General features: G+C 70.2%; 1 protein-coding gene and 1 long non-coding RNA gene across 2 annotated transcripts; one reads left to right on the top strand and one right to left on the bottom strand.

The window, feature by feature from the left end:
* The first annotated feature begins 92 nt into the window (after nucleotides 1-92).
* Nucleotides 93-26,440, top strand: THBS3 (thrombospondin 3). The gene is made up of 23 exons (XM_075907233.2): nucleotides 93-241; nucleotides 2,494-2,700; nucleotides 2,855-3,111; nucleotides 3,218-3,320; nucleotides 5,679-5,705; nucleotides 6,083-6,165; nucleotides 6,451-6,502; nucleotides 6,587-6,735; nucleotides 7,918-8,058; nucleotides 8,521-8,598; nucleotides 10,136-10,288; nucleotides 10,839-10,949; nucleotides 11,498-11,605; nucleotides 14,355-14,514; nucleotides 14,730-14,848; nucleotides 16,011-16,063; nucleotides 16,328-16,521; nucleotides 20,633-20,811; nucleotides 21,047-21,095; nucleotides 21,351-21,547; nucleotides 21,695-21,867; nucleotides 25,300-25,439; nucleotides 25,979-26,440. The coding sequence occupies exons 1-23, from the start codon at nucleotides 163-165 to the stop codon at nucleotides 26,035-26,037; spliced, it is 2,871 nt and encodes a 956-aa protein (XP_075763348.2). The 5' UTR covers nucleotides 93-162; the 3' UTR covers nucleotides 26,038-26,440.
* LOC142819510 (uncharacterized) lies at nucleotides 25,630-27,105 on the bottom strand. Its single transcript, XR_012897439.2, has 2 exons — nucleotides 26,950-27,105; nucleotides 25,630-25,837 (listed from the first exon to the last, which is right to left on the bottom strand). It is a non-coding gene; the product is annotated as an uncharacterized LOC142819510 (long non-coding RNA).
* Between the last annotated feature and the right edge of the window lie 806 nt (nucleotides 27,106-27,911).

Below are 27,911 nucleotides of genomic sequence, written 5' to 3'. Positions count from 1 at the left end.
GCGGCTTCCCGCGGCCCGGCCCTGCGCGCCAGCTGCCTGGCGGCGGTTCAAGCCTGGAGGCCGGGCCGCCTGCCCCGGTCCCCGCGAGCAGCGCCCTGAGTGACGCGCTTTGTTCCCGCCCCCGGCCGCGGCGCTCGGTCCGGCGCGCAGGCTGGGAGCAGCATGGAGAGCGCGGCGCTGCGCGGGCTGCTGGCGCTGCTGGCCCTCGGCGCGGCCGGCTGCGCCCGGCAGGAGCTGCAAGGTGAGCGGGGGCGCAGCCCGGCAGCGCGCCGGGAGCCCGAGCCGGCACGGGCGGCCTGCCGCGCTGTTGGGCTGCGCCGCGAGGCGCTGCGCTCTGCGCCCTTCGCCCGGGGAGCCTGGCCCGGGGCCGCCGCGGGCCCTGACCTGCCGGCCGGGATGCTGCGTCGAGGGGACGTGGGCGCAGGGAGGAGCCGGGCTGGGGGCGCGGCGGGGGCCCTCGCACTGGCTGGGAGTTGGGGTGCCAGGGACGGGAAAGGGCAGATTCCAGCAGCATGTTGCACCCCACCCGGCCTCTCCTCTGGACCCCCCTTCCAGGGACCCCACCCCCGCTCCCGGCTTCCAGCTGTGCAGCGCGACTGGCCAGTGCGCCCGGATCCTCCTTCCTCTGTCGGGGCAGCTCTGGCCGCAGGCTGGCCCGGAGCGGCTTCCCCGGGGCTTGCGAGCCGGCTGGGACCTGGCAGCTGGATCCCTGGCCTCCTTGGGAGGTCTGGCGCTGGGCGCTGGGGCCAGGTACAAGTGTCTGGGGCTCTGTGCTGCAGGACAGAAGGACATTCTTCCCCCGCGCCTGGGAAACCACAGAGCCGCCGCCGAGCGGGCCTGCTGGAGGGCCTGGGGGCCAGCCAGGACGGGGTGTTGGCCACAGAGCTCTGCAGGGACTGGTGGTGGCGGAGCAGGCCAAGGCTGCACACAAGCCTAGCAATGGAAACATTCAGCCTGCCTCCAGCGCACGGCGGGCCGGGAGCAGCCTGGGTCAGAGGTGCTGTCAGGCAATGCTCCCTCTTCATTCCCCCCTCCCTGTCCATGTGTGGAATAAATTTTGTTATGTGCACCAGGCCATGCTTTGATGTGCACCACCAAGAGAAAGCCACGCGGCTGGCTCTGGGCAGCCGCGGGTGCTCTGCCAACCAGCTGAATCTCTCCCGGGTGGCCGCCCAAGCGCCCAGGTTACAGGGACCACGGCTGTGTGGACAGGTCGTGTTCAGGGTGCTTGGGGGTCGGGTGACCCCAGAGGGTTGCCAGGGGTCAGAGTGGAGAGGGGCTGGGAGTGCCGGGGGCAGCCTGAGGTCAGAGTGCAAAGGGCTATGTCAGATTCTCGTCGGGAAGCCGGCCCCAGGCCCCGGCTTTGTTGGTGACCCCGAGTGCGGGGCTGGATTTGAGGGGCTGCTGGCAGCACTCACCTAATGCAGGGAAATTAATGGGGCGCAAGCTGCCCCCTGCCGCCCTGGCTTCCCGCAGCATCTCGGGGTGCGCTGGGGAGCCTGTGCCCCATGCCCGCTCTGAGAGAGTCCGGGGGGGCTCCAGGGTGCCGCACAGCTGCCAGGGCCCACCCCGGAGGTAGCTGAATGTCCGTGGGGGGCGAAGGCCCCCTGTGTTCAGCCCCATCCCCTCGGCAGCCGGCGTTCCCCACCGGGACGGGCGACCCTCCTCGCCCGGGCGGGCCGTGGGCAGGTGTCACCATCCCCCGTTCACAGGAGAGGGGGTGTGAGGGAGCCGGTAGCAGGGGCAGGAGCTGAACTCTGGAGCGCCAGGCTCTTCAGAAGAGCCCGTTGCAGCCTGGGGGGCTGGCCCGGGGGTGGGGGGAGCTGGTCCAGCCAGGTGGGTGCCTGGCTGCTGGAGACACCACAGGCAGAGGTAACCCCCACGTGCCCCATTGCCTCTCTGGGGCTTGGCCTCCCTGGGGCGGGGCCTGTTTGCCGGAGCTCCCCGGAGCCGACCCTGCTGTTTTCTGGGGAACGGCTGGTCCGGGTCTGGTGGTGACAGCTCCAGCCTGGCAGCTTGCAGTGCCGGAGCGCCACCTTGTGGGGAGTGCTGCCCCACGGCGCCCAGCCTGCGCCTTGCTGTGGGGCTGCAGCTGTCTCCGGGGCCAGGGCTCCGTGCTCTGGCATCTGAGGCGTTAGGCCGGGTTTCTCCCTCCACGTCTGGGTGCTGCGGAGGTCGGGCCCCTGGAGGCGGTTCCAGGCTCAACAGCAGTGAGTGTGGGTGGGCAGGGATGGGGGGGGATCCTGGGGGCCCTGATCCTGGCTCAGGCAGAATGGAAGCGCCTCCAGCCCCCCAGCAGGGCCGGCAGCCTCTGGGGGCGACGTGGGTTCTCTGTGTTGGCATCGGTCCGCGTCTGGTGTTGGCAGCATGTCCAGCGCGGCCCGTTGGCCAGCCTGCGCCTGACACGGGGGCCCTCCAAACATCCCCCCGCCACGCAGGGCCGGGGGCGGCAGGTCCCGGGGCCTGTAGGTGCCTCTTCTCCCCTCCCTGCAGTCCTGGACCTGCTGACGGTGACCGAGGCCTCGCACATGGCCAGCGTGGCAGAGAAGATCCGGACCCAGCTCCTGGCTGTGGACGACGTTTACCTCCTGTCCACCTTCCGCCTGCCCCCCAAGCAGGGCGGGCTGCTCTTCGGCCTGTACTCCAAGAGGGACAACACCAGGTGGCTGGAGGCCTCGGTCATTGGGAAAACCAGCAAAGGTAGGGGCGAGCGGGGCAGATCTCGCGGGGAGCTGCTGATCCAGGCGGGCTCCCGGCCCAGGTGCAGCAGCACAGTCAGGGCGCTGGCCTGGTGACGCTGGGGAGGGGCCATTGGCCGGGCGACACCCTCACGGCCCCGCCCCCTGCTCCGCAGTGCTGGTGCGCTACACGCGGGGGGACGGCAAGGTGCACTCGGTCAGCCTGCAGCACGCCGGCGTGGCGGACGGGCGCAGCCACACGGTGATCGTGCGGCTGAGCGGCCTGCGCGGGGACGCCCTCGCCATGGAGCTCTACGTGGACTGCAAGCAGGTGGACTCCAGCGTGGGGCTGCCCGAGCTGGCCGTCCTGCCCCAGGCCGAGGTGGACGGGGTCGAGTTGCGCACCGGGCAGAAGGCCTATCAGCGCATGCAGGTGAGTGCAAGGGGGCGGCCCACGCGGGCGGCGGCTGGGTCCCTCCCTGCCCCCCAGGCTCCGGGAGCGCGGCCCGGGGCTGAGCCGGGTTCTCTTTGTGGAGCAGGGCTTTGTGGAGTCAATGAAGCTGATTCTAGGAGGGTCCATGAGCCGAGTTGGGGCCCTGAGTGAGTGTCCCTTCCAAGGGGATGAATCCATCCAGAACGCAGGTAACTTTCAGCACGCGCCGTATGGGCTGCACACGCATACGTCATGCACCCGACATGGGTACTGCATGCATGCACACACATATGTTGTGTACCCAACACAGGCACCATGCAGATGCACATGGGCTGCACATGCATATGTCGTGCACCCAACATGGGCACTGCGCGGATGCATATAGGCTGCACACACATATGGCATGCACCTGTGACGGCGCGTTGGGGGTCCCCCGTCTCCTGCACCCCGAAATGGCACAAACAGACTGCACCAGCCGGTGGAATAGAGGAAGTTTATTGCCTCTCCAGGATACAGCACAGCACAGATGTAGTCTGGCCACAGAGCTGGGCTAGGATGCCTCAGGCCCCCTTGAGATGGGGGAGACCGGGCCCCTAAACTCCAGCCCCTTCCCCTAGGCTCTCCTCCATGCTCTCAGACAGCCAGGAACCCACTAACCCTCCTCCAGCCCTGCCCCCCAGCCAGGGCAGCATCCACCTTCCTTTGTCCCTCTCCATGGGGGGTGTCTGGCCACTGGTTTGCATAGTGACTCATCCTGTTTTGCTGGGTCGTGGTACCCACGGCAGCCAGTGGGGGTTACCCCAGAGCCAGCAGCATAGAAACCAGCCAGGAACCCCCACTACGTCACAGCACCCAACATGGATACCACACAGACACACATGGGCTACATGCTTGCATGTCATGCACTGTATGACATGTCATACAAATGTATGTCATGCATTCAACATGGGCACCATACAAATGCACACAGGCCACACACATGTACATTACACACCCAGCACGGGCATGTGCATACACATATGTGTTACATACTGAACATGGGCACCACACTGGCACATACAGGGGGCCCAGGTACATATGCTTATGCATGTCACACACTGAACAGGGCTAACTGCAGTGGCATGGACAAGATCCGTGTTACACGTAGAAAGCCGGTGAGCCACGTGTGTGTTATGTAGGGAACACGGGTGGTCACACGCTCAGGGACACACAGTTTGGTGAGAGAGTCTGCCAGGCCAAACCCAGCTGGCAAGGTGCCACCTCCTGTGCCAGCACTGAGTGACAACCCCCTTCTCCCCCTCCCCCCTGGGGCGGGTGCCCCCTGCAGCCACCTCCTGAGGATGTGAGGCCTCCAGCCAGACGCAAAGTCCCCCACTCGGAGGAACACTCGGGCGCACACACGCAGAGTGGGAAGCGACTGTCCACGAAGGAGTCCTGCAGAAAGGGATCTAGGGGTCTGTGACGTAGTGGGGGTGGGGGGGGGGGCTGTCTGCTCTGTACCCTGGTGTCCCCACCTGGCTGTGCTGTGAGGTGAGATGCCCAGTGACTCACCCACGTGTGCTTTGACCCAGACACCTAGTCCCAGCCGGAGCAGAGAACAAGGCTCTTCCCAGGGGAGAGACAAAGGGAGGGGGGCGGAGACGGACACCTGGCTGGGGGCAGGATGGGAGCTGGGCAAACACGAAGAGATGGGACTAAATCGAGTACCGGGGGACCAGGCGCCTGGGTACCCCTGCCCCACGGGGTCTGAGGCTGCCTGCCCCTTACTCCGATGTCCACATGGAGCCTGCGCCGCGCCGTATCTCTGAGAAGCAACAACCCCTCTATTCTACTGGCTGGCGGAGTCACATCTGGCTGCGGGCAGGGGAGCAGGGTCGGGGGGCCCTGACGCGCCGTCACAGGGTCAGAGTGGATCACAAGCGAAATACGAGCCAACCGTGCGACTGTCGCAAACCAGCAAACACGACTCTGGGCTGCACGAACAGGAGCGTCGTGAGCGAGACACGAGGCTCGAGGAGTCGTTCTCCCGCTCTGCTCTGCGCTGGGTAGGCCTCCGCTGGAGGAGTGTCCAGTTCTGGGCGCCGCATTGCAAGGAAGAGGTGGAGAAACTGGAGAGGGTCCAGAGAAGAGCAACAAGAACGATGAAAGGTCGAGAGAACATGAGCTGGGAGGGAGGCCGAAGGACGGGGCTTGTTGAGTTTGGAAAGGAGCCGACGGAGAGGGGACACGAGCGTTTTCAAAGATCTAAAAGGGTGTCACGGAGGAAGGGGGGAAATTGTTCCCCTTGGCCTCTGAGGACGGGACAGGAAGCAAGGGGCTTGAACTGCAGCGAGGGAGGTTCAGGTTGGACATTAGGAAAAACTTTCTGCCTGTCGGGGGTGAAGCACTGGAATAAATTGCCCAGGGGGTTGTGGAATCTCCATCCCTGGGATATTTCAGAGCAGGTTGGACAGACGCCTGCCAGGGATGGGCTAGATGGTGCTTGGTCCTGCTGGGAGGGCAGGGACTGGACTTGAGGGCAGGCGCTGTGCCGTGCGGACTAACGTCTCCCGTCTCTTCCCCCGCAGTGACCAGGGTGCTCAGCTCCATCCTGGGTGAGTTGTGGCTGCTCCCCCCCCGGGCTCTGGGCAGCAGGGGGCCGCGGGGCGGGGGAGTCGTGCGGGTGCCTCGTGGGCTCACCGTTTGTGCAGCCGCGCGGCGGCTCCAACGGCCACCCGTGCAGTGAGCGTGGGGGTCTCAGCCCGGCGCGGCCCAGAGGTGTGGTCGTGGGGCGGGACAGCAGGCACTGGCTGGGCCAGGCGGGCCGGGTTTCGCCTGGCTCTGCAAGCAGGCAAGAGCCGGGCACCCAGGTGGGACTCGGGCTTTGTTCCCGGCGGACTCGGCTCCCGCTGGCTGGTGGCATCGGCCCTTCCCCTGGGATGTGAGGGGTAGCGCTCGGGCCGGGGCCTGACCTTGTCCTTTGTGTGGGCAGGGGAGCAGGCCAAGGCCCTGGTCACCCAGCTGACCCTCTTCAACCGCGTCCTGGGGGAGCTGCGCGAGGACATCCGGGAGCAGGTGAGTGCTGGGCGCTGCGGCAGGCCGGCTTGTGCCTGGGGGGAGCTGGCGGCTGGGTGCCAGGCGCAAGACACACGCGTGCTGGGGGGGGAGGGAACAGGGCGCAGGCACGGCCACCGAATGTCACCGCAGCCAGGAGCCGGGTGTCCTGGACCCCCCCGACACACCTGCCCCCCCGGGGGTGGGGAAGGTTCTTGTGCCCCGCGGTGGGCCTGGCAGGGCCGGCTGGGCGCAGCATCTCCTGGCGCCCGGCCTGGCTCTGACCCGGCCCCTGCTGCCCCGCAGGTGAAGGAGATGTCTCTGATCCGGAACACCATCATGGAGTGCCAGGTGTGCGGTGAGTGGCCGGCCGGCTCGCGCCCGCTGGGGCCCTGCCCGGGACTGGCCGCCCGCTGACCCGCCCGCCCGGCTCTGCCCGCAGGCTTCCACGAGCAGCGCTCCCGCTGCAGCCCCAGCCCCTGCTTCCGCGGGGTGGACTGCATGGAGACGTACGAGTACCCCGGGTACCGCTGCGGGCCCTGCCCGCCCGGCTCCCAGGGCAACGGCACCCACTGCGCCGACATCGACGAGGTGAGCGCCCCGGGACCCGCGCCTCTGCCGAGCGACCCCCCCTCCTCCCCGGGACCCACCCCTCTGCCGAGCGACCCCCCCTCCTCCCCGGGACCCGCCCCTCTGCCGAGCGACCCCCTCCCCCCCGGGATCCACGCCTCTGCCGAGCGACCCCCCCTCCTCCCCGGGACCCACCCCTCTGCCGAGCGACCCCCCCTCCTCCCCGGGACCCGCCCCTCTGCCGAGCGACCCCCCCCCCCCCGGGACCCGCGCCTCTGCCGAGCGACCCCCCCTCCTCCCCGGGACCCGCCCCTCTGCCGAGCGACCCCCCCTCCTCCCCGGGACCCGCCCCTCTGCCGAGCGACCCCCTCCCCCCCGGGATCCACGCCTCTGCCGAGCGACACCCCCTCCCCCCCGGGATCCACGCCTCTGCCGAGCGACACCCCTCCCCCCGGGATCCACGCCTCTGCCGAGCGACCCCCCCTCCTCCCCGGGACCCACCCCTCTGCCGAGCGACCCCCCCTCCTCCCCGGGACCCGCCCCTCTGCCGAGCGACCCCCTCCCCCCCGGGATCCACGCCTCTGCCGAGCGACAACCCCCTCCTCCCCGGGACCCACCCCTCTGCCGAGCGACCCCCCCTCCCCCCCGGGATCCACCCCTCTGCCGAGCGACCCCCCCTCCTCCCCGGGACCCACCCCTCTGCCGAGCGACCCCCCCTCCTCCCCGGGACCCGCCCCTCTGCCGAGCGACCCCCTCCCCCCCGGGATCCACGCCTCTGCCGAGCGACCCCCTCCCCCCCGGGATCCACGCCTCTGCCGAGCGACACCCCCTCCCCCCCGGGATCCACGCCTCTGCCGAGCGACCCCCCCTCCCCCCCGGGATCCACGCCTCTGCCGAGCGACACCCCCTCCCCCCCGGGATCCACGCCTCTGCCGAGCGACACCCCCTCCCCCCCGGGATCCACGCCTCTGCCGAGCGACACCCCCTCCCCCCCGGGATCCACGCCTCTGCCGAGCGACACCCCCTCCCCCCCAGGAGCCCCCCTGCCCTGTCGCGCCCCAGCATTCCCCGTAGCGCCCATTCTGCACCCCCCGGGGGGAGTCCCCTGCCGCCGGGGCCAAGGAACGGGGCCCGAGGGAGCCTGGGCCTTGTTGCCAGGGCTGGGTGCTGGAGCGGCCCTCGGGGCCTCTCTCTATCCGGCAGTGCGGCTACGCGGACCCCTGCTTCCCGGGCTCCAGGTGCATCAACACGGCGCCGGGCTTCCGCTGCGAGCCCTGCCCCCGCGGCTACAAGGGGAACCTCGTCTCCGGCGTGGGCGCGGACTACGCCAAGGCCAGCAAGCAGGTGGGTGCCGCTGGGGCGGCTGGCCAGGGCTCCCCAGGCAGGCTGTGTGCCCAGCCCGGGCACGGGGGCCGGGGGATCCGCCGGCGGGCGGGGCTGCAGCAGGACCGAGGGAGGATCCCGTCCCCGGGGGCGCTGGGCGGGACGGATCCGCAGCGGGAGAGTGTTCCGGGGGTGCTGCCGACAGGCCAGGTCCAGCCCAGGCTCCCCGTCCTGGGGCTGCAGGCAAGGGGGGAGCCAGTGAGCCCCTGAGTGTGAGGCCCAGGGGCAGCCAAGGGCCGGCAGGGCGCGGGGTCCCTGTGGTGGTGGGGAGGGTGTGAGTTCCCTGTGCTATCTGGATGGGGGCCGGCGTGGGGTCCCTGTGCTGGGGGGGCTGGTGCCACGGAGGGTGTGGGGGTCCCTGGGGAGGGTGCGGGGTCCCGGGGGGCCATGCCAGGGGGTGCCCATCTCTCTGGCCTTCTGCAGGTTTGTACCGATATTGACGAATGTAACGATGGCAACAATGGCGGCTGTGACCCAAACTCCATCTGCACCAACACGATGGTGAGTAGCGCCCGCCCCCCCGGCCGCCCGCCCGGCCGCCCGCCCCCTCGCCCGTCCTCCGCCTGCCCCTCGCCCGTGGCCTCCCCGCCCCCTCGCCCGTCCTCCGCCTGCCCCTCGCCCGTGGCCTCCCCACCCCCTCGCCCGTCCTCCGCCTGCCCCTCGCCCGAGGCCTCCCCGCCCCCTCACCCGTCCCTCCGCCTGCCCCTCGCCCGTGGCCTCCCCACCCCCTCGCCCGTCCTCCGCCTGCCCCTCGCCCGAGGCCTCCCCGCCCCCTCGCCCGTCCCTCCGCCTGCCCCTCGCCCGAGGCCTCCCCGCCCCCTCACCCGCCCTCCGCCTGCCCCTCGCCCGAGGCCTCCCCACCCCCTCGCCCGTCCCTCCGCCTGCCCCTCGCCCGAGGCCTCCCCGCCCCCTCACCCGTCCCTCCGCCTGCCCCTCGCCCGAGGCCTCCCCGCCCCCTCGCCCGTCCTCCGCCTGCCACTCGCCCGTGGCCTCCCCGCCCCCTTGCCCGTCCCTCCGCCTGCCCCTCGCCCGTCCCTCCGCCTGCCCCTCGCCCATCCCTCCGCCTGCTCCCTTGCCCACGGCCTGGCTGGGCCTCCCCGCCCCCTCACCTGTCCCTCCGCCTGCCACTCGCCCGTGGCCTCCCCGCCCCCTTGCCCGTCCCTCCGCCTGCCCCTCGCCCGTCCCTCCGCCTGCCCCTCGCCCATCCCTCCGCCTGCTCCCTTGCCCACGGCCTGGCTGGGCCTCCCCGTCTCTGCGCAGCTTCTGAGACGCACGGGGCACCTTTTTCTGAGGGAAAGGCAATAACATGGACACCCACCCGCTGCTGGTCCTACAGGCTGCCGTGGCTCGAGTCGGTCTCAGCTGGGTTGGGCGCGAGCGAGGAGCTGGCTCGGCGGGACTGAACCCAGAGAGCCCGTCAGCGCCCCATCCGCCCCTGTCTGCGCGCTCCCTGTTGGAGCCGGGGGGTTGACAGCGTCCTGGAGGGTGTTGAGCTCGGGGGGTTTCCCGGTTATCTCCTCACCCCCTCGCTGGCGAGTCGTCCCGCCTTCGGGCGCGCCTGCCTGTCGCCGGCTCTGCCCGCTGGCTCGGCCTGGCATCCGGCGGACGTTTTCCGATTCTCAGGCCTCTCCCTCCTCGGCCAGTGGGGCGCTCGTGGCGGCTTTCCCCTTCTCCGTGCCCGCGCCCTTGCACGCGCCGCCCTGATGCCGGAGCCCTTCGGACGGGGGCGTTTTGGAAAGGGCGGCGGTGCCAAAGCTCAGTTTGCAGGGCAGGCAGCAGCCCAGCTTCACTGGTCACCCCAACGCGGCGCGAGGCCCCCTGGCCTGTCCCGAGACCAGGAAAAGCCACCCGGAGTCGCGGTCCCGTCCTGGCTTCCCGGGGGGTGGCCCGCACCCTGCCCCACCGTGTCTCCCCCCGGGCCTGCCTGCTAGGCGTGGGGGGGGAAGCACAGGGCTTGTGAGCAAACCTTCCCGCCGCCGTGGGCCAGAGGCCGCCCCCGCCCCGCTGCCTCCGGCCCCACGCCGCCCTCTCCCCGCAGGGTTCCTACCGGTGCGGGCCCTGTAAGGCGGGTTTCCTGGGCAACCAGACGCTGGGCTGCGTCCCCCAGAAATCCTGCAGCAGCCCCGGCCACAGCCCCTGCGACGTCAACGGCTACTGCGTGTTCGAGCGCAACGGCGACGTCTCCTGTGCCGTGAGTGCGGGGGGAGGGGCGGGTGTGGGGGTGCGGCGGGGACCCCCCGGCCCTGCGCCCCCGGGTGGGAGAACGGGGAGGGCTTATTGCTGCGCCGAGATCAGCCCGGGGGAGGGGTCACAGCCCCCGAACCCCCTACACTGGTTAGTCTGCTCCCTCTGTGCTGCCCCCGCTCACCCCCCCCGCAGCCCCCCCTTCTTTGTTCAACCCCCTCCCCTGGCCAGGTGAGCTGGGCAGCGCTTACAGACACTGGCCAGTAGGGGTCACCCACAGCCCACACAGCCACCAGTGAATGCCCCACAGGGTGGACTCAGGGCCACTAGAGTGTACAGCCCCCCCCCCCCCCCCCCCCCGACGTCACACCGGCCCGGGAGCGCTGGGGGGGCACAGATGGGACAGGGCCCAGTAAGCATGGGGGGAGGGGCAGGGCCCGGTGAGCGCTGGGGGGGGGGCAGGGCCCCATGAGCGCTGGGGGGGGACCATGGCTGGTTGCTCCCTGTGGAGTTGTCCCCCCCCATGATGGCTCCCACTCCCCCCTCCTCCCCTCCAGTGCAACGTGGGCTGGGCCGGCAATGGGAACGTGTGTGGGCAGGACACGGACATCGACGGCTACCCGGACGAGCCCCTGCCCTGCATTGACAACAACAAGCACTGCCAGCAGGTGGGGGGCTGGGACGCAGGGACTGGTGGGGGTCCCAGCCCCAGGAATGTGGGGGCACCTGAGGGGGGAACCCAGCCCCGGGAGTGGGGGTCTGAGGGGGGACTAGCTCCAGGAGTGAGGGGGGGTCAGAGGGGGGAACCCAGCCCCGGGAGTGGGGGGTCTGAAGGGGGAGCCAGCCCCGGGAGTGGGGGGTCTGAAGGGGGAGCCAGCCCCGGGAGTGGGGGTCTGAGGGGGGACTAGCTCCAGAGTGAGTGAGGGGGGAGGGGGGGGTCTGAGGGGGGACCAGCTCCAGGAGTGAGGGGGGGTCAGAGGGGGGAACCCAGCCCCGGGAGTGGGGGGTCTGAAGGGGGAGCCAGCTCCGGGAGTGAGTGGGGGTCTGAAGGGGGAGCCAGCTCCAGGACTGAGGAGGGGTCGGGGGGGAACCCAGCCCCAGAAGCGGGGGTCCTGGGGGTGCAGCACAGAGATCGGGGGGCTCCCGGGCGGTCGAGGCGAGGGGCTGCCTGGTGACCGGGTTGCTGCCCCCTCTCTAACGCGGCCCCTGGCTCCAGGACAACTGCCGGCTGACGCCCAACTCCGGGCAGGAGGACGCCGACAACGACGGCATCGGGGACCAGTGTGACGACGACGCGGACGGGGACGGCATCAAGAACGTGGAGGTGCCTGGGCCAGGCAGATGCCCCCTCGTGCCCAGACACAGTCCCCCTCCCTCCCCCGCCGTGGGGGCCATGGGGCAGGGCTTTCCGCTTGTGGGGCACTCCCTGCCCAATGCCGCTGCTGCCGCCATCAATGATGGGGCCCCGGCGTGGTGGGGGCAGGATCTCCCCCTTCCTGTGACGGGGGTGTCTCCGCTTCCCCCTTGGGGGTGACTGGGGGTCTCTCCCCTTCCCCCTTGGGGGTGACTGGGGGTCTCTCCCCTTCCCCCTTGGGTGGTAACAGGGGGTCTCTCCCCTTCCCCCTTGGGTGGTGACTGGGGGTCTCTCCCCCTCCCCCTTGGGCAGTGACAGGGGGTCTCTCCCCTTCCCCCTTGGGCGGTGACTGGGGGTCTCTCCCCTTCCCCCTTGGGGGTGACTGGGAGTCTCTCCCCTTCCCCCCTTGGGTGGTAACAGGGGGTCTCTCCCCTCCCCCCCTCTCCCCCTCCCCCTTGGGCGGTGACAGGGGGGTCTCTCCCCTTCCCCCTTGGGCGGTGACTGGGGGTCTCTCCCCCTCCCCCTTGGGTGGTGACTGGGGGTCTCTCCCCTTCCCCCTTGGGCAGTGACAGGGGGTCTCTCCCCTTCCCCCTTGGGGGTGACTGGGGGTCTCTCGCTTCCCCCCTTGGGCGGTGACAGGGGGGGTCTCTCCCCCTCCCCCTTGGGCGGTGACTGGGGGTCTCTCCCCCTCCCCCTTGGGTGGTGACTGGGGGTCTCTCCCCTTCCCCCTTGGGCAGTGACAGGGGGTCTCTCCCCTTCCCCCTTGGGCAGTGACAGGGGGTCTCTCCCCTTCCCCCTTGGGGGTGACTGGGGGTCTCTCGCTTCCCCCCTTGGGCGGTGACAGGGGGTCTCTCCCCTTCCCCCTTGGGCGGTGACTGGGGGTCTCTCCCCTTCCCCCCTTGGGCGGTGACAGGGGGTCTCTCCCCTTCCCCCTTGGGCAGTGACAGGGGGTCTCTCCCCTTCCCCCCTTGGGGGTGACTGGGGGTCTCTCCCTTCCCCCTTGGGCGGTGACAGGGGGTCTCTCCCCTTCCCCCTTGGGGGTGACTGGGGGTCTCTCCCCTTCCCCCTTGGGCAGTGACAGGGGGTCTCTCCCCTTCCCCCTTGGGTGGTAACAGGGGGTCTCTCCCCTTCCCCCTTGGGCGGTGACAGGGGGGTCCCTCCCCCTCCCCCTTGGGCGGTGACTGGGGGTCTCTCCCCTTCCCCCTTGGGCAGTGACTGGGGGTCTCTCCCCTTCCCCCCTTGGGCGGTGACAGGGGGTCTCTCCCCTTCCCCCTTGGGTGGTGACTGGGGGTCTCTCCTCCTCCCCCTTGGGCGGTGACAGGGGGTCTCTCCCCCTCCCCCTTGGGGGTGACTGGGGGTCTCTCCCCTTCCCCTTGGGTCATAACAGGGGGTCTCTCCCCTCCCCCCTTGGGCGGTGACAGGGGGGTCTCTCCCTCTCCCCCTTGGGCGGTGACTGGGGGTCTCTCCCCTTCCCCCTTGGGCAGTGACTGGGGGTCTCTCCCCTTCCCCTCTTGGGTGGTAACAGGGGGTCTCTCCCCTTCCCCCTTGGGCGGTGACAGGGGGGTCTCTCCCTCTCCCCCTTGGGCGGTGACTGGGGGTCTCTCCCCTTCCCCCTTGGGCAGTGACAGGGGGTCTCTCCCTTCCCCCTTGGGCGGTGACAGGGGGGTCTCTCCCCCTCCCCCTTGGGTGGTGACTGGGGGTCTCTCCTCTTCCCCCTTGGGCGGTGACTGGGGGTCTCTCCCCTTCTCCCTTGGGGGTGACTGGGGGTCTCTCCCCTTCCCCCTTGGGTGGTGACTGGGGGTCTCTCCTCTTCCCCCTTGGGCGGTGACAGGGGGTCTCTCCCCTTCCCCCTCCCCCTCCCCCTTGGGCGGTGACTGGGGGTCTCTCCCCTTCCCTCTTGGGCAGTGACTGGGGGTCTCTCCCCTTCCCCCCTTGGGTGGTGACAGGGGGTCTCTCCCCTTCCCCCCTTGGGCGGTAACAGGGGGTCTCTCCCCTTCCCCCTTGGGCGGTGACTGGGGGTCTCTCCCCTTCCCCCTTGGGTGGTGACTGGGGGTCTCTCCCCTTCCCCCTTGGGCGGTGACAGGGGGGTCTCTCCCCTTCCCCCTTGGGCGGTGTCAGGGGGTCTCTCCCCTTCCCCCCTTGGGCGGTGACAGGGGGGTCTCTCCCCTTCCCCCTTGGGGGTGACTGGGGGTCTCTCCCTTCCCCCTTGGGCGGTGACAGGGGGTCTCTCCCCTTCCCCCTTGGGGGTGACTGGGGGTCTCTCCCTTCCCCCCTTGGGCGGTGACAGGGGGTCTCTCCCCTTCCCCCTTGGGCAGTGACAGGGGGTCTCTCCCCTTCCCCCCTTGGGCGGTGACAGGGGGTCTCTCCCTTCCCCCCTTGGGCGGTGACAGGGGGTCTCTCCCCTTCCCCCTTGGGCGGTGACAGGGGGTCTCTCCCCTTCCCCCTTGGGGGTGACTGGGGGTCTCTCCCTTCCCCCTTGGGCGGTGACAGGGGGTCTCTCCCTTCCCCCCTTGGGCGGTGACAGGGGGTCTCTCCCCTTCCCCCTTGGGCGGTGACAGGGGGTCTCTCCCCTTCCCCAATTAGCAGTGACAGAGGGTCTCTCCCCTTCATCCCAGCAGTGATGGGGGGGTCTCTCCCCGTCCCCCTCTCCCCGCAGTGGTAGGACTTTGTCTGCCCCGGCTGTCTCAGGGTTTGCCTCTCCCCATCTCTGTTCCCCCAGGACAACTGCCGACTCTTCCCCAACAAAGACCAGCAGAACTCGGACACGGACTCCTTCGGGGACGCCTGTGACAACTGCCCCAACGTACCCAACAATGACCAGCGGGACACGGACAGCAACGGCGAGGGGGACGCCTGCGACAATGACATAGACGGGGATGGTGAGTGGGGGGGGGGGGGGTTTGGCGGCCTGGCTGCAGGGGTGGGGGGTACGCTGGGGGGGGATCTGGGGCACCTGGGTTCTGGGAGCCTGTGGGGTCTGGCTGGTGGGGGGCTGGGCCGGGGGGACCTGGTTGGAGAGGGTCTGGGGCGGGCCTGGGCTAGGGTGGGGGCTGCGTGGGCCACGCCCGGTCACCTGCTGCCGTGTCCCCCTCAGGGATCCCCAACGTTCTCGACAACTGCCCCAGGGTGCCCAACCCGCTGCAGACGGACCGGGACGAGGACGGCGTCGGGGACGCCTGCGACAGCTGCCCCGAAATGAGCAACCCCACTCAGGTGTGGGGCCCGGCGGCTGGCCCTGCCTGCGGGGCCACAGGGACCGGGGGTGCCGCACACGGGGTGCACTGCCCGGCTCTTGTCACCGGCCCTGCAGCCAGAGGGTGAACTGGAGGGGGCCGAGGCGACGGGGCTGCGGCCCAGCACAGACTGGTCGGCACAGGCACCAGGGGTGTCCAGGACAGCCCACCGGGGGGCTCTGATCCCGCGCCCCAAGCCGGCCCCGACTGCCCCGCTCCCAGCTCCTGGTCCTAGCCCCCAACCAGGCCCCCCCTCCAGCTTTTGTCCTGCTTCCCAGGCAGAAGGTGTCACCGGGTCACGCCCCCTCCTAGCCTCAGGTCACAAAGGGCATGGGCCAGTGTGCGCCTGGGGGAGGCCGTCCCCGAAATTCCCACCCCCATGTAGGTATTGGGGCAGGGCCCAGGGAAACTGAGGCACAGAATTCACGTGCCTTAGAACGAGGGAATAAAATCCCCACCATCCCCCACTCTCACCCTTGCACCGAGCCTCCCGGTTTTCTGCCAAGCCCGTAGCGAGGGTTTCCCCATGGCTGAGTTCAGCAGCCCCCAGCTCTGAGAGGGAGCTGCCAGCCCCCCACCCCTGCGGGCTCCCCACGGCGAGTCCAGCCAGATCCAAGGGGCAGCGCACCCAGGCCCTGCTCACTCACCAGCGGGGGAGGCCAGGCCGCAGCCAGACGGGGTGGGGAAGCCACCCCCATTCCCCAGGCTGTCCTGGGATCCGTTGTGGGGCTCCCCCGCCCGCCCCTAGCAGCAGTAACGCAGGCCCCTCCTGCCTCCCTTCCCCGCCGGCTGGCTGCCTCCACCTCTTCCCTGCCTCAGCTGCTCTCCCGGCTGGGGAGGCTTCTCCTGTCTTGGTAGCTGTCGTGCCTGCCTGAGCCCTGCCCGTGTGCCTGCAGCATCCTCCCCTTGCTCCCGTGTCCCGCTGGGTGGGTAAACCGAGTCACGTGCATTGGTCAGGCCGACGTGACAGATGTTTCCCACGTTTTCTCCCCCGGGCCCCACCTTGGGATGGCTGGGGCAGGAAGCCTCCTACCCCCCAGTAATTGGGGTGCCACCGGGGTCCCCTGGATGGCGGGGGCAGGGAGCTGTCGGAGCCGTGCCTCGGGGGTTGCTTGCTGAACCGGGGCTCTGCTCCCTTTCAGACAGACGCAGACAGCGACCTGGTGGGAGACGTCTGCGACACCAACGAGGACAGGTGGGGGCCCAGGCTGGCTGGGGCTGGGGGGTGTCCTGGGGGGGTGCTGTTGGCTTTCCTGCCTGGCAGCCCTGTGCTCCCGCAAGGGGTGGTGGGAGCCCCTCAAGAGCTGGGGTGGGGGCAGATGGGGGGGCAGGGAGCCCCGTGGGCAGATGTGAGGTCCCGGGGCAGGTGAGCATCCCTGGGGGGCCCTGGGGTTGCAGAGGGGTCCTGGGAACGGGGGGGGAGACAGACCCCGCACCCACTCCCCTGTCTCCGGCTCAGCGACGGGGACGGGCACCAGGACTCGAAGGACAACTGCGCCGAGATCCCCAACAGCTCCCAGCTGGACTCGGACAACGACGGGGTGGGGGACGAGTGCGACAGCGACGACGACAACGACGGCATCCCCGACTACCGGGCGCCCGGCCCCGACAACTGCCGCCTCGTGCCCAACCCCAACCAGAAGGACTCGGACGGTGAGCGGGCTCCGGAGCCGGCCGGCCGCCGGGCAGACAGGGCCCCGCTGGCGCTGCCGTGCGCCTGGCCCTCGGCCCCCCCGCTGCCCCCGCTGCCCCCGGCTCAGCTGGCACTGCCACAGTCGCCCCCGAGCGGGGCCAGGGGCTCTGCTGCTCCCAGACCCCTCCGCCCAGCGAGTCAAGCGCCCACTGCCCTGCCTCGCACCCTGCTGTCCCTCCCTCAGTGCTGTGTGCACCCTGCCCTACGCCCACCTGTACGCCCTGGGCTCTGTGCACCCTGCCCTACGCCCACCTGTACGCCCTGGGCTCTGTGCACCCTGCCCTACGCCCACCTGTACGCCCTGGGCTCTGTGCGCCCTGCCCTACGCCCACCTGTACGCCCTGGGCCCTGTGCGCCCTGCCCTACGCCCACCTGTACGCCCTGGGCTCTGTGCACCCTGCCCTACGCCCACCTGTACGCCCTGGGCTCTGTGCGCCCTGCCCTACGCCCACCTGTACGCCCTGGGCTCTGTGCACCGTGCCCTACGCCCACCTGTACGCCCTGGGCTCTGTGCACCGTGCCCTACGCCCACCTGTACGCCCTGGGCTCTGTGCACCCTGCCCTACGCCCACCTGTACGCCCTGGGCCCTGTGCACCCTGCCCTACGCCCACCTGTACGCCCTGGGCCCTGTGCACCCTGCCCTACGCCCACCTGTACGCCCTGGGCCCTGTGCGCCCTGCCCTACGCCCACCTGTACGCCCTGGGCCCTGTGCGCCCTGCCCTACGCCCACCTGTACGCCCTGGGCTCTGTGCGCCCTGCCCTACGCCCACCTCCACGCCCTGGGCTCTGTGCGCCCTGCCCTACGCCCACCTCCACGCCCTGGGCTCTGTGCGCCCTGCCCTACGCCCACCTCCACGCCCTGGGCTCTGTGCGCCCTGCCCTACGCCCACCTCTACACCCTGGGCTCTGTGCACCCTGCCCTACGCCCACCTCTACGCCCTGGGCCCTGTGCACCCTGCCCTACGCCCACCTCTACGCCCTGGGCTCTGCCCCACACCCACTGCCCTGCCCCGCCCCATGTCCACCTCTACGCCCTGGGCCCTGTGCGCCCTGCCCTACGCCCACCTGTACGCCCTGGGCCCTGTGCACCCTGCCCTACGCCCACCTCTACGCCCTGGGCTCTGTGTGCCCTGCCCTACGCCCACCTCCACGCCCTGGGCTCTGTGCGCCCTGCCCTACGCCCACCTGTACGCCCTGGGCTCTGTGCACCCTGCCCTACGCCCACCTGTACGCCCTGGGCCCTGTGCACCCTGCCCTACGCCCACCTCTACGCCCTGGGCTCTGTGCGCCCTGCCCTACGCCCACCTCCACGCCCTGGGCTCTGTGCGCCCTGCCCTACGCCCACCTCCACGCCCTGGGCTCTGTGCGCCCTGCCCTACGCCCACCTCTACACCCTGGGCTCTGTGCGCCCTGCCCTACGCCCACCTCTACACCCTGGGCTCTGTGCACCCTGCCCTACGCCCACCTCTACACCCTGGGCTCTGTGCACCCTGCCCTACGCCCACCTCCACGCCCTGGGCTCTGTGCGCCCTGCCCTACGCCCACCTCTACACCCTGGGCTCTGTGCACCCTGCCCTACGCCCACCTCTACGCCCTGGGCCCTGTGCACCCTGCCCTACGCCCACCTCTACGCCCTGGGCTCTGCCCCACACCCACTGCCCTGCCCCGCCCCATGTCCACCTCTACGCCCTGGGCCCTGTGCGCCCTGCCCCACGCCCACCTCCACGCCCTGGGCCCTGTGCACCCTGCCCTACGCCCACCTCCACGCCCTGGGCTCTGTGCGCCCTGCCCTACGCCCACCTGTACGCCCTGGGCCCTGTGCACCCTGCCCTACGCCCACCTCTACGCCCTGGGCTCTGTGCGCCCTGCCCTACGCCCACCTCCACGCCCTCGGCTCTGTGCGCCCTGCCCTACGCCCACCTCTACACCCTGGGCTTTGTGCGCCCTGCCCTACGCCCACCTCTACACCCTGGGCTCTGTGCGCCCTGCCCTACGCCCACCTCTACACCCTGGGCTCTGTGCACCCTGCCCTACGCCCACCTCCACGCCCTGGGCTCTGTGCGCCCTGACCTACGCCCACCTCCACGCCCTGGGCTCTGTGCGCCCTGCCCTACGCCCACCTCTACACCCTGGGCTCTGTGCACCCTGCCCTACGCCCACCTCTACGCCCTGGGCCCTGTGCACCCTGCCCTACGCCCACCTCTACGCCCTGGGCTCTGCCCCACACCCACTGCCCTGCCCCGCCCCATGTCCACCTCTACGCCCTGGGCCCTGTGCGCCCTGCCCTACGCCCACCTCCACGCCCTGGGCCCTGTGCGCCCTGCCCTACGCCCAGCTCTACGCCCTGGGCTCTGCCCCACACCCACTGGCCTGCCCCGCCCCACGTCCACGTCCACGCCCTGGGCCCTGTGCGCCCTGCCCTACGCCCACCTTTACGCCCTGGGCCCTGTGCGCCCTGCCCTACGCCCACCTCCATGCCCTGGGCCCTGCCCCACACCCACTGCCCTGCCCCGCCCCACGCCCACCTCTGCGCCCTGGGCCCTGTGCGCCCTGCCCTATGCCCACCTCTACGCCCTGGGCTCTGCCCCACACCCACTGCCCTGCCCCACGCCCACCTCCATGGCCTGGGCTCTGCCCCACACCCACTGCCCTGCCCCACGCCCACCTCCACGGCCTGGGCTCTGCCCCGCACCCACTGCCCTGCCCTACGCCCACCTCTACGCCCTGGGCCCTGCCCCACACCCACTGCCCTACCCTACGCCCACCTCTACGCTCTGGGCCCTGCCCCACACCCACTGCCCTGCTCCACGTCCGCCTCCACGCCCTGGGCCCTGCCCCACACCCACTGCCCTGCCCCGCCCCACGTCCACCTCCACGCCCTGGGCCCTGTGCGCCCTGCCCCACACCCACCTCCGTGCTCTGGGCCCTGCCCCACACCCACTGCCCTGCCCCACCCCATGTCCACCTCCACGTCCTGGGCCCTGTGCACCCTGCCCCATGCCCACCTCTAAGCCCTGGGCCCTGCCCCACACCCACTGTCCTGCCCCGCCCCATGTCCACCTCCACGTCCTGGGCCCTGTGCACCCTGCCCCACGCCCACCTCCTTGCCCTGGGCCCTGCCTCACACCCATTGCCCTGCCCCACACCCATCTCCATACCTTGGTATCATCTTGCCCCATGGTCAGCCCCCGGCTCTGCACACGAGTCCCTGCTTATGGTGCATCCCATGACTGCCCATGTGCTATGTACTCGGGATGAAGTGGGTGCTGTATGTACTCTGTCCTGTCCCGTGGCCTGTCCCAGGACCGGCCGTGTGCTGTGTCTTCAGGGGATAGAGTGGGCTCCGTGGGCTCTCTCTCCCAGCCTGTGTCCTGTCCTGTGACCAGGCGTGTGCCATATGCTCGGGGGATGGAGTGGGCACTGTGCATGCTCTATTCCGTCCCGTGGCCTGTGCCACGTTCTCAGGAGATGGCGTGGGCGCTGTGCATACTCTGTCCTGGCCCGTGACCAGACGTGTGCCACGTTCTCAGGGGATGGCGTGGGCACTGTGCATGTTCTGTCCTGACCAGTGGCCTGTCCCATGACTGGGCGTGTGCCACGTTCTCAGGGGATGGCGTGGGCACTGTGCATGTTCTGTCCTGACCCCTGGCCTGTCCCATGACTGGGCGTGTGCCACGTTCTCAGGAGATGGTGTGGGCACTGTGCATGCTCTGTCCTGGCCCGTGCCCTGGCCCGTGACCAGACGTGTGCCACATTCTCAGGGGATGGCGTGGGCATTGTGCATGTTCTGTCCTGGTCCGTGGCCTGTCCCATGACTGGGCGTGTGCCATATTCTCAGGGGATGGTGTGGGCGCTGTGCATGCTCTGTTCTGACCCGTGGCCTGTCCCGTGACTGGGCGTGTGCCACGTTCTCAGGGGATGGTGTGGGCGCTGTGCATTCTCTGTTCCGACCCGTGGCCTGTCCCGTGACTGGGCGTGTGCCACGTTCTCAGGGGATAGCGTGGGCTCTGTGCATGCTCTGTTCCGACCCGTGGCCTGTCCCGTGACTGGGCGTGTGCCACGTTCTCAGGGGATGGCGTGGGCGACGTGTGTGAGGAGGATTTTGACAACGATACGGTGGTGGACCAGCTGGACGTGTGCCCGGAGAGCGCCGAGGTGACGCTGACCGACTTCCGGGCCTATCAGACCGTCATCCTGGACCCCGAAGGGGACGCGCAGATTGACCCCAACTGGGTGGTTCTCAATCAGGTACGGTTGCGCCTGGGGGTGGGGCCTGTGAGCTGCCCGTTCCCAGCCCCTTTTCCCCAGGCTGGGGCCCGGGCCCACGGCACTGGAGAGAGTGACCACTGGGAACGGCGAGGGGAGCCTCTCCCTGCAAACAGAGGGACCGTGGGCGGGGCCAGAGCTGTGCTGGCCCTGGGGCAGGGCGCTCGGAGCTGTACGTATGGGTCCCGAAGTCACAGCTTAGATTCTCTCCTCTCAGGGCATGGAGATTGTGCAGACCATGAACAGTGACCCAGGCCTGGCTGTAGGTAGGTGGGTTGCCGGTGCCTGTGTTGGTCTCTGCAGCACATTACACCTCCCCCCCCCGCCTCCCTCCTCCGCTGAGCTTTATGGTCCAGGCTTCCCACGGGCGGGACCTCCAGGGCCCCGGAGAGCAAGGCTGGGAGGCCGCAGGCTGCTGGGGTGATGCCGGGCAAGGCCGTGCCTCCCCATGGCCCGTGAGCCCAGTGGGAGCACTGGGGCCGCTTTGCCCCCGGCTGACCCTGTCCCCCGCCCCTGCTCAGGCTACACGGCCTTCAACGGGGTGGACTTCGAGGGCACCTTCCACGTGAACACCATCACGGACGACGACTACGCCGGCTTCATCTTCAGCTACCAGGACAGCGCCAGTTTCTACGTGGTGATGTGGAAGCAGACGGAGCAGACGTACTGGCAGGCTACGCCCTTCCGGGCGGTGGCCGAGCCCGGCCTGCAGCTCAAGGTCAGTGCCGGGCAGGCGGGGGCCTGGAGCCGGTGCGGCGTGGGACCCCCAGGCCTGGCACAGCACCGGGCAGCTGGCTGGCCCAGCAGCCGCGGTCCCTGCCCCAGGCACCCCCTCGCCCCTAACGCTGCCACCCGCGTCCCCCAGGCCGTGAAGTCCAGGAACGGCCCCGGGGAACACCTGCGTAACGCCCTGTGGCACACGGGCCACACCCCGGACCAGGTCCGGCTCCTCTGGAAAGACCCTCGCAACGTGGGCTGGAGAGACAAGACCTCCTACCGCTGGCAGCTCACGCACAGGCCCCAGGTGGGCTACATCAGGTGAGAGGCCAGGCTCAGCGCGCGCCTCCGGTGGGGCCCGGGCAGCTGGCGGGGGGCCCCCGCACCCAATAGCTGGACCATGGGGCTGGCAGGGGGCCCCAGCACCTGAGGGCTGGATAATGGGGCTGATGGGGGGGCCCCCGCACCCAAGAGCTGGACCATGGGGCTGGCAGGGGGCCCCAGCACCTGAGGACTGGATAATGGGGCTGATGGGGGGCCCCAGCACCCAAGAGCTGGACCATGGGGCTGGCAGGGGGCCCCAGCACCTGAGGGCTGGATAATGGGGCTGATGGGGGGCCCCAGCACCCAAGAGCTGGACCATGGGGCTAGCAGGGGGCCCCAGCACCTGAGGGCTGGATAATGGGGCTGATGGGGGGCCCCAGCACCCAAGAGCTGGACCATGGGGCTGGCAGGGGGCCCCAGCACCTGAGGACTGGATAATGGGGCTGATGGGGGGCCCCAGCACCCAAGAGCTGGACCATGGGGCTGGCAGGGGGCCCCAGCACCTGAGGGCTGGATAATGGACCTAGTGGGGGGACCCCAGAGCCCTGGGGAGCCCTGAGGCTGGTGGTGGGACCTCAGAATCCTATGGGTTTGGTGGGGGCCCCAGTGGGGCTGCCGGGGGGCCCGGAGCCCATTCTCGGAGCCGGGGGCCCCACTGGGAGCTGGGCCCAGGAGGACGGGCATGCAAGGCAGTTTCCTTTTTAATGTGGCCGTGGCGCTGGCTGGCAGCTCCTGGGGGTGGGGGTGGGGGGGGCCATGTTTGTGCAGCTCCAGGCCTGGGAACCGGCCCCCACTGCCCAGGCCCATTCACAAGCTGGGCCTCAGCGGCCATTGTCCCCGTCGCCATAGCAACCCAATCCCGCTCGGAATGCCCGGCCCAGCAAAGGCCTTTCACATGCAAACCCGCAAACAATGGGGCGCCCAGAGGCCAGGGGCTGGGGCCTGGGAACGGCCCCTCCTGAGCCCCGGGGCAGCCTGGGAGCTGGCCCAGCCCCAGGGGCGCCCGCCTGCCCACCTCCTGCCCCCCCGGGTCTTGCTGGCCAGTGCCCCCCCCGTGGCACTGCGCTCACTGCCCCCCCGTGTCCCTCCCCATGGCACTGCACTCACTGCCCCCCCCGTGTCCCTCCCCTTGGCACTGCACTCACTGCCCCCCCGTGTCCCTCCCCATGGCACTGCACTCACTGCCCCCCCCGTGTCCCTCCCCTTGGCACTGCACTCACTGCCCCCCCCGTGTCCCTCCCCTTGGCACTGCACTCACTGCCCCCCCCGTGTCCCTCCCCATGGCACTGCGCTCACTGCCCCCCCCCCCCCCCCGTGTCCCTCCCCGTGGCACTGCGCTCACTGCCCCCCCGTGACCCTCCCCGTGGCACTGCGCTCACTGCCCCCCCGTGTCCCTCCCCATGGCACTGCACTCACTGCCCCCCCGTGACCCTCCCCGTGGCACTGCACTCACTGCCCCCCCCCCGTGTCCCTCCCCATGGCACTGCGCTCACTGCCCCCCCCGTGTCCCTCCCCATGGCACTGCACTCACTGCCCCCCCCGTGTCCCTCCCCGTGGCACTGCGCTCACTGCCCCCCCGTGTCCCTCCCCTTGGCACTGCACTCACTGCCCCCCCGTGTCCCTCCCCATGGCACTGCGCTCACTGCCCCCCCCGTGTCCCTCCCCATGGCACTGCACTCACTGCCCCCCCGTGTCCCTCCCCTTGGCACTGCACTCACTGCCCCCCCGTGTCCCTCCCCATGGCACTGCGCTCACTGCCCCCCCCGTGTCCCTCCCCATGGCACTGCACTCACTGCCCCCCCGTGTCCCTCCCCTTGGCACTGCACTCACTGCCCCCCCTCGTGTCCCTCCCCATGGCACTGCGCTCACTGCCCCCCCGTGTCCCTCCCCATGGCACTGCGCTCACTGCCCCCCGTATCCCTCCCCATGGCACTGCGCTCACTGCCCCCCCGTGTCCCCCGCCGTGGCACTGCACTCACTGCCCCCCCTCATGTCCCTCCCCATGGCACTGTGCTCACTGCCCCCCCGTGTCCCTCCCCATGGCACTGCACTCACTGCCCCCCCGTGTCCCTCCCCATGGCACTGCGCTCACTGCCCCCCCTCGTGTCCCTCCCCATGGCACTGCGCTCACTGCCCCCCCGTGTCCCTCCCCTTGGCACTGCGCTCACTGCCCCCCCATGTCCCTCCCCATGACACTGCGCTCACTGCCCCCCCGTATCCCTCCCCATGGCACTGCGCTCACTGCCCCCCCCCGTGTCCCTCCCCATGGCACTGCGCGCACTGCCCCCCGTGTTCCCCACCGTGGCACTGCACTCACTGCCCCCCCTCATGTCCCTCCCCATGGCACTGCACTCACTGCCCCCCCTCGTGTCCCTCCCCATGGCACTGCACTCACTGCCCCCCCGTGTCCCTCCCCATGGCACTGCACTCACTGCCCCCCCCGTGTCCCTCCCCGTGGCACTGCGCTCACTGCCCCCCCCGTGTCCCTCCCCGTGGCACTGCACTCACTGCCCCCCCCGTGTCCCTCCCCGTGGCACTGCGCTCACTGCCCCCCCGTGTCCCTCCCCATGGCACTGCGCTCACTGCCCCCCCGTGTCCCTCCCCGTGGCACTGCGCTCACTGCCCCCCCTCGTGTCCCTCCCCATGGCACTGCGCTCACTGCCCCCCCCCGTGTCCCTCCCCATGGCACTGCGCTCACTGCCCCCCCCGTGTCCCTCCCCATGGCACTGGCACTGGCTCACTGCCCCCCCCCCCCCCCCCTCGTGTCCCTCCCCATGGCACTGCGCTCACTGCCCCCCCGTGTCCCTCCCCATGGCACTGCACTCACTGGCCCAATCCCCCCCCCCCCATGCCCCTCCCCCCTCCCCCAGGTCTGGCCCTCCCCCCCCCACCCCTGGCCAGTGCCCCTCCCCCATGGCACTGCACTCACTGCCCCCCCCTCCCGTGTCCCTCCCCACTGGCACTGCGCTCAGGTCCTGCCCCCCCCCCCCGTGTCCCTCCCCATGGCACTGCGCTCACTGGCCCGACCCCCCCCCCAGCTCCTGGGTCTTGCTGACCAGTCTTCCCCCTCCCCCCCCCGCCGTGGCACTGCACTCACTGGCCCAGCCCCTCACTCCCTTGTGTCCCTCTCTGTGCCACTGGGCTCACTGGCCCGAACTCCCCACCCCCTGGGTCTCACTGGCCAGCAATCCCCTCCCCACATCTCATGGCTCTGCGCTTACTGGCCACCCACCCTCCCTTCTGCCTGGGTCTCGCTGGCCAGTGGGCCCCCCGTGGCACTGCGCTCACTGCCCTGGCCCCTTCCTCGTGCCCCCTGGATCTCGCTGGCCAGTGTCTCCTCACCCCCCAAGGCACAGCACGCACTGGCCCCCCGCCCTGCCCCCTGTCCCCTTGGCACTGCGCTCACTGCCCTGGCCCGTCTCTGCCCAGGGTGCGACTCTACGAGGGACCCCGTCTGGTGGCTGACTCCGGGGTGATCATCGACACCACCATGCGGGGCGGGCGCCTGGGCGTCTTCTGCTTTTCCCAGGAGAACATTATCTGGTCCAACCTGCAGTACCGGTGCAATGGTGAGCAGCTGGGGGGCTGGGCCAGAGGGCTGCTGGGGGGCAGACAGAATTCCCACAGGGCGGCCCTGGGCCGGGCTAAATCCCAAGTAACCTTCGCACGCGGCCCCGCCGTGGGTGTGCGCCCTGGGTCCCCCCCACCGGGGCTGCGCTGACGCAGCCTGGGGCCCAGGTGTCAAACACTCCACACGGCTCTTCTCAGCGTAGGTTTTATTGACGTTCTTGGCCTCCGGGCACCGGGGCAGGGGCCTCCTCTGTGACGTGGGGGGCCCAGCCACCTCTCCGCTCACTGCCCACGGGGTCAGGTCGGAGCCGGCGCCCCGAGAAGGGAAGGGAAGGTCCCGCGTCCCAGTCCCCTGATGCAGCGACCCTCCGCCCTGGCCTGCATGGACCTGGTGCCCCTAGAGGCATGAGCCCAGGTCAGGGCAAAGGAGCCGTGTTCTAGCAAAGTGCCCAGCGAGTTCTGTTCCGGGAGCCAGGCCCCTGCTTGTGCCTTCACCCTCACCCTCACCCTCTCTCTCTCTCTCTCTCTCTCCTGCCAGACACGATCCCTGGAGACTTTGAGCCTTTCCGCCGGTTCCTGCTGGAGGGCCGGGAGTGAGCCAGCCAGCCCCCTGCCCCAGCACCTCTCCAAGGGAGTCACCAAGGGACTTCTTATGGGCCTCCTGCCTGAGCAAGGCCCTGGCCTCTCCATGCCTGGGGCCTCCCCGCAGGCCAGACCCGGGTACTGGAACCCACCGGACCTCGCGTCGCAGCAATGGTAGCCAGGTGCCTGCCCAGCCCAGCTGGGCCTGCCCCCCTCAGCAGGATAGCCAAAGCATGCCCCCCGCCAGACTCAGCCCCCCGGAGCTGGGCTAGGGCAACGGACCGCAAGGCCCTGGTGTCTGCCGGTGGATTGGGGTGTCGGGCGAGCTCCTCTCAGCTGGTACTGCAGGTGCCCAGAGCCTGGGACTCCTCCCGGGACCTCCAACCTGAGTCTGGCCATAAAGTTTGATTGTTTTCTACCCTGTGAGCCTTGTTCCTAGGCGGGGAGGGCAGGGGCAGCGGGGCCGATCGGGCCCGGCACTCAGAGCTACTGGCCCTGTCTCCCATCTGAAGCGTGTCGGGGCTCCCCTGCTGTGGAGAGGAACCTCGTCCTGGCAGGGCACTGCTGGTACGTCAGCCCGGCAGGAGGGGTAACGAGTCCCTCGCCACGGAAGCTACTCCAGGGCCCCCCTCCGTGCCGAGTGGCTCAGATCCCGTCTGACTCCGGCCGGGCGAGTGCAGTGCCTCTGAAAGGCAGCGCCAGCTCTCCCGAGCGCAGGAGGAACGGGACCGGCTCCCCCCGGGCCGGGAGCAGCGAGCGAGGCCCCACGGGAGCCTGGGCGCGGAGCAGCCCAAGGAGGCAGGAGGCCGGGACGAGTGCAATATTGGCAGGGGATAGAACAACACTGCACAACATCCCGTCCCTCCTGCTACCCTGGCGGGAGGCGCCAGCTGCGGCCCACCCGGCCGTCCCCGGGCAACGTCTCACCTCGCTGGGCTCCCGGGGTAGCGCCTGGCTCCGCCGCTTCTCCTGGCTCCGGCTCCGCACTCCCGGGAAAGTTCAGGAACGGCTGGACCTGCCCGGCGCGGGCCCCGGGCCGGGCAGGATCCCGTGGGTCTCCGTGGACCCGGGTGGGCCAGGGCCACCCCAGCCGGGCAGCCGAGTCCCGCAGCCCCGTCCGGACCCTCCGGGTCCCTGCGCTCCAAGGCACCCCGGCTCTGTGGGAATTCGGTTAAATAATCAGAGTTACTGTTGCCATGGAGACAAGTGTCCCAGCAACAGGGCTGAATGCAGGTCACAATGAGCAGCTGAGCCGGCTGCCTCCTCCCCTCCCCCTGGGCACCCAGCCCCGAGCCCGGGGTCCCTGGCAGCGCTTGTCCGTCCCGGCACGGGGCCCCCCTTACCTGCCTCACGCCCCTGCCCAGGCACAGCAGCGGGGGGACCCCGGCTGCACCCAGCTCGGCTCGGCCACTTGCCGGGGCTGGATCCTGCCTCCTTCCCCTGCCAAGAGCAGCGCCCAGCCCGGCTCCGGCCCCAGCCGCAGCAACAATGGCAGTGCCAAGGCCCGAGTGCACTGAGGCATGGAGAGCCCCCTCTTAAAAGGGCAACACGCTCCCACCGGCCCGGGACTCAGTCCTTCCCTGGGCCGGCCCAGCCTGGCGGTGAGGCCGGAGGGTGTCCTGCCCAGGCAGTTTCAAGAGCACAAGCCGGGGGCTTGCAGCCTTGGTCCCGGGGGCTGCCATGCCCTGGTGCAAGGGGCTGGGGATGCCCCCGCTCGCACCCCCCAAAGCTCAGTCGATGCCATTCAGTGCCAGCTTGTCACAGGGCTGCCAGGTCCAGGCTGCAGGGCGCACAGGTGGGTGTCACCTGCCCCAGAGGAGGGGGCATTGCAGTGCCATTTTGAGCATCTGCCAAGCCCTGCTTGTCAGTGGGATCCGCAGCACCCCCTG

This window comes from Pelodiscus sinensis, chromosome 22, assembly GCF_052426305.1.
Source record: "Pelodiscus sinensis isolate ZL-2025 chromosome 22, ASM5242630v1, whole genome shotgun sequence".
Lineage (NCBI taxonomy): Eukaryota > Metazoa > Chordata > Testudines > Trionychidae > Pelodiscus > Pelodiscus sinensis.
This window is presented reverse-complemented; position numbering and strand designations above follow the sequence as displayed.